The following is a 2,622-nucleotide window of genomic DNA, read 5'->3' as shown; positions in this document are numbered from 1 at the left end:
AAGGGTCAGTCCAATACCGGCGGGATTTCGCAAANAGCGTCGCAGCCGCACCACCGAGCGAGTGTCCAGTGATGAAGGTCGGCTCGGCACTGTCTTGTCCCGCAACAGCCGAATCAGATGCAGGCGCCGCGCCGACATCTACCATCAAGAACATGCCAACGTCGACCATCCTCGACATGCACCCCATGAGCTCTTTCGCGTACAGGAAGTATCCGTGTGGGATGATACTATAGTCGGCATTGAATCCAACCATGACCGGCTTCTGGTTGTTGTTGTACGCAATCATCGTGAGATCGTTGGCCTTGGTGCCCTGGAACGCAACGACATACTCGCGCAAGGAACCGCTCGCCGTGACTGTGTCTTTGTAGAGGTACGAGGCCCATGCGTTGCCAACCTTGAGTTTGGAGAAGGCATTCCACGCCGAGTCAGCGCATCCCCAGTGGTCATCGTCGGCGTCATCAGTCTCTTGGCAATTAGAGAGCTCAGAGCAAATATCAAAAATAAAATCCTCCAACTTGTCCACACCCGCAGCTTCATAGAGATTCCGTTTTTTCCGTGGCTCCTCTTCGTCAAGACGGCGCATTGGTGGTGCGAGGCCTCCCAGAAAATCACTTTCGTAATTGCTGCACGCAAACACTACGTCACTCATTTCTATGCTGTCCATGGCCCAGTTGCCGTTGTCATATCCTCCGTTGCACGTGCCGCCAAGCAGGGCGTGGAAAAACCCCTTGGACATCATGGTGTCGTCGTCGTAAATCTTTGGCTCATCATTCAAGATCTCAAGCGGGACATCTTGGTAACCAAAATAGGAGAATTGAGCCCAGTTAGCGAACGTCTGAGAAATACCCTGGGAACCGGCCATCTCCATCACAAACTGGAAATCGATCCCGGAATTCGGCTCGGCGAAAAGGTCACTTACGGCATCAGGAACTGAGTCGTAGGTGAGGCTGTGCATGAAGAGAGGATCAGCCAAACGAGTGGCGAGCCAGAGGTCGAAGTGCGTTAGGTAGGTCTGCGTCTGGGCTGTCGAAACCGAGTAATCGCAGCTCGGGCACACGTCCGCCATGCTCCGGTGACCCTCATCGTACCGTCGCTTGAGCTCACGGTTCCACTCGTTGTCCCCGAACATGAGATTGGCGGCTTCGCGCCTGTTCTGCGCGTGCCGCGCCTTGCGGCTGACATGTTGTTGAGCAATGAGCTTGCGCGTGTTGCCATCCACATCGACCTGGCCCCAGATGTACTCGGGCGATGTCATATTGGACTTGCGGGTGGCAAAGTCGACACAGGTCGACTCAGTGAGTCCCGAGTGCGGAATGAAGTCATCCTCGGTCGCCGAGTAGGCGATATTGACCTTGACGAAGCTGATCTCAGCATCATCTGCCACCGACTTCAAGTCCATGGAGGAGAGAAACATATCGGTGCTCTTCCGCGGGATGTTGCAGCCAACTATGTTCGAGTACTTGTCGAACTCAAACGTGCCATTGCGGCTCATAAGCTTGCTGTCCCCGGAGGTGCCGTTGACGAGGAGGAAGTTTGTGTTGTAGGCCGACTTCGAAATCTTAACAGACATGCGGTGACCATCGGCCATGTAGTAGCCACTAAGCAGGGAGACAACGTCGTCCGAAGCGGGCAGGTACGGGAGAACATCACCACCAAGCTCGACCTGGTATGCCGCGACGTCAGCGCGCGCAAAGAAGCTGCCTTCGGAGAGACGGCGCGTCTCGGCATCGAGGCTGAGGAGCTCGTCGCGAGAGTACAAGCACGCGCCATTGGCGAGGCAGCTCCCGCCACTGGACAGGCGTCGAGTGGACGTTGTCTCGATGGCCGTATCAATTTTGAGGTGTCCGTCCTCCTCGCGCACCCACGCCTTGGAATCCCGCACGGAGATCTCGATGGTCACGCCCGGCGCAGAGCGGAGCGAGAGCCGCGGGGTATCGACGGTAGAGTCGCCGACGGTGGCGGTCTCCCTCGTAAAGGAGTAGCCCGTCACCTTGTGGTGTTCGATGCCCTTGAAGGTACTGAAGGTGATACCATCGACCTTGTTGAGCTCCGCGGTGCCCAGGAGAGGCAGGTCGAGGAGCGACACGTAAGACTCGACGTCGGCCGTGGCGATAGCTCGATCGTTCACGTCCACGAGTGTCACCGAGTTCATGTTCGACGAGCCCTTAGGATGTACGTCCTTGGTGAACTCGTTGCCGAAAACGACGACGCCGAACATGGCACCCGTCGCCGCGGCCAAGGCGAGCACAGCCAAGAGTACCAAGCGAGTCGAACTCGACTGCGCCTCGGTCGGTGCAAGCTCCTTGGAAAGCGCTGTCTTGGGCGCAGTCGCGCACTGCTCAGGCGAGACCATGACGGCCTCGGAGGAAGACATGGTGGTTCGCTTTGGCACGAAGCGACGCTTCTTTGAGGTTGTGCGACTGGTGTCAGCGAAATCAGTATTCGATGTACCTTAATGTGGATATATATCATTATCCTAATCACGAGCTGTCGAGGGGAATTAGTGGCGCGCTCAGGGCGTCCCGGACGGAACGCCAGCTAGGATTATCGTGTATAGCGAGGACGCGCTATGGTGGGGGGCGTGGCCGACGACCCACCGCCGGAGCGCCGGCAGCTACCCGC

At 57.3% G+C, this 2,622-nt stretch overlaps 1 protein-coding gene across 1 annotated transcript in view; it reads right to left on the bottom strand.

Moving 5' to 3' along the window:
- The window catches only part of AURANDRAFT_67287 (hypothetical protein), a gene marked incomplete at both ends in the record, with an annotated part of 11,982 nt that overhangs the window by 3,452 nt on the left and 5,908 nt on the right, over nucleotides 1-2,622 (bottom strand). Inside the window, one exon of the mRNA XM_009042725.1 lies at nucleotides 52-2,451. Coding sequence (XP_009040973.1) covers nucleotides 52-2,451 — 2,400 coding nt within the window. The remainder of the gene's footprint in view (nucleotides 1-51; nucleotides 2,452-2,622) is intronic.

The sequence above is a fragment of the Aureococcus anophagefferens genome, assembly GCF_000186865.1.
Source record: "Aureococcus anophagefferens unplaced genomic scaffold AURANscaffold_37, whole genome shotgun sequence".
Classification (NCBI taxonomy): Eukaryota; class Pelagophyceae; order Pelagomonadales; family Pelagomonadaceae; genus Aureococcus; species Aureococcus anophagefferens.
This window is presented reverse-complemented; position numbering and strand designations above follow the sequence as displayed.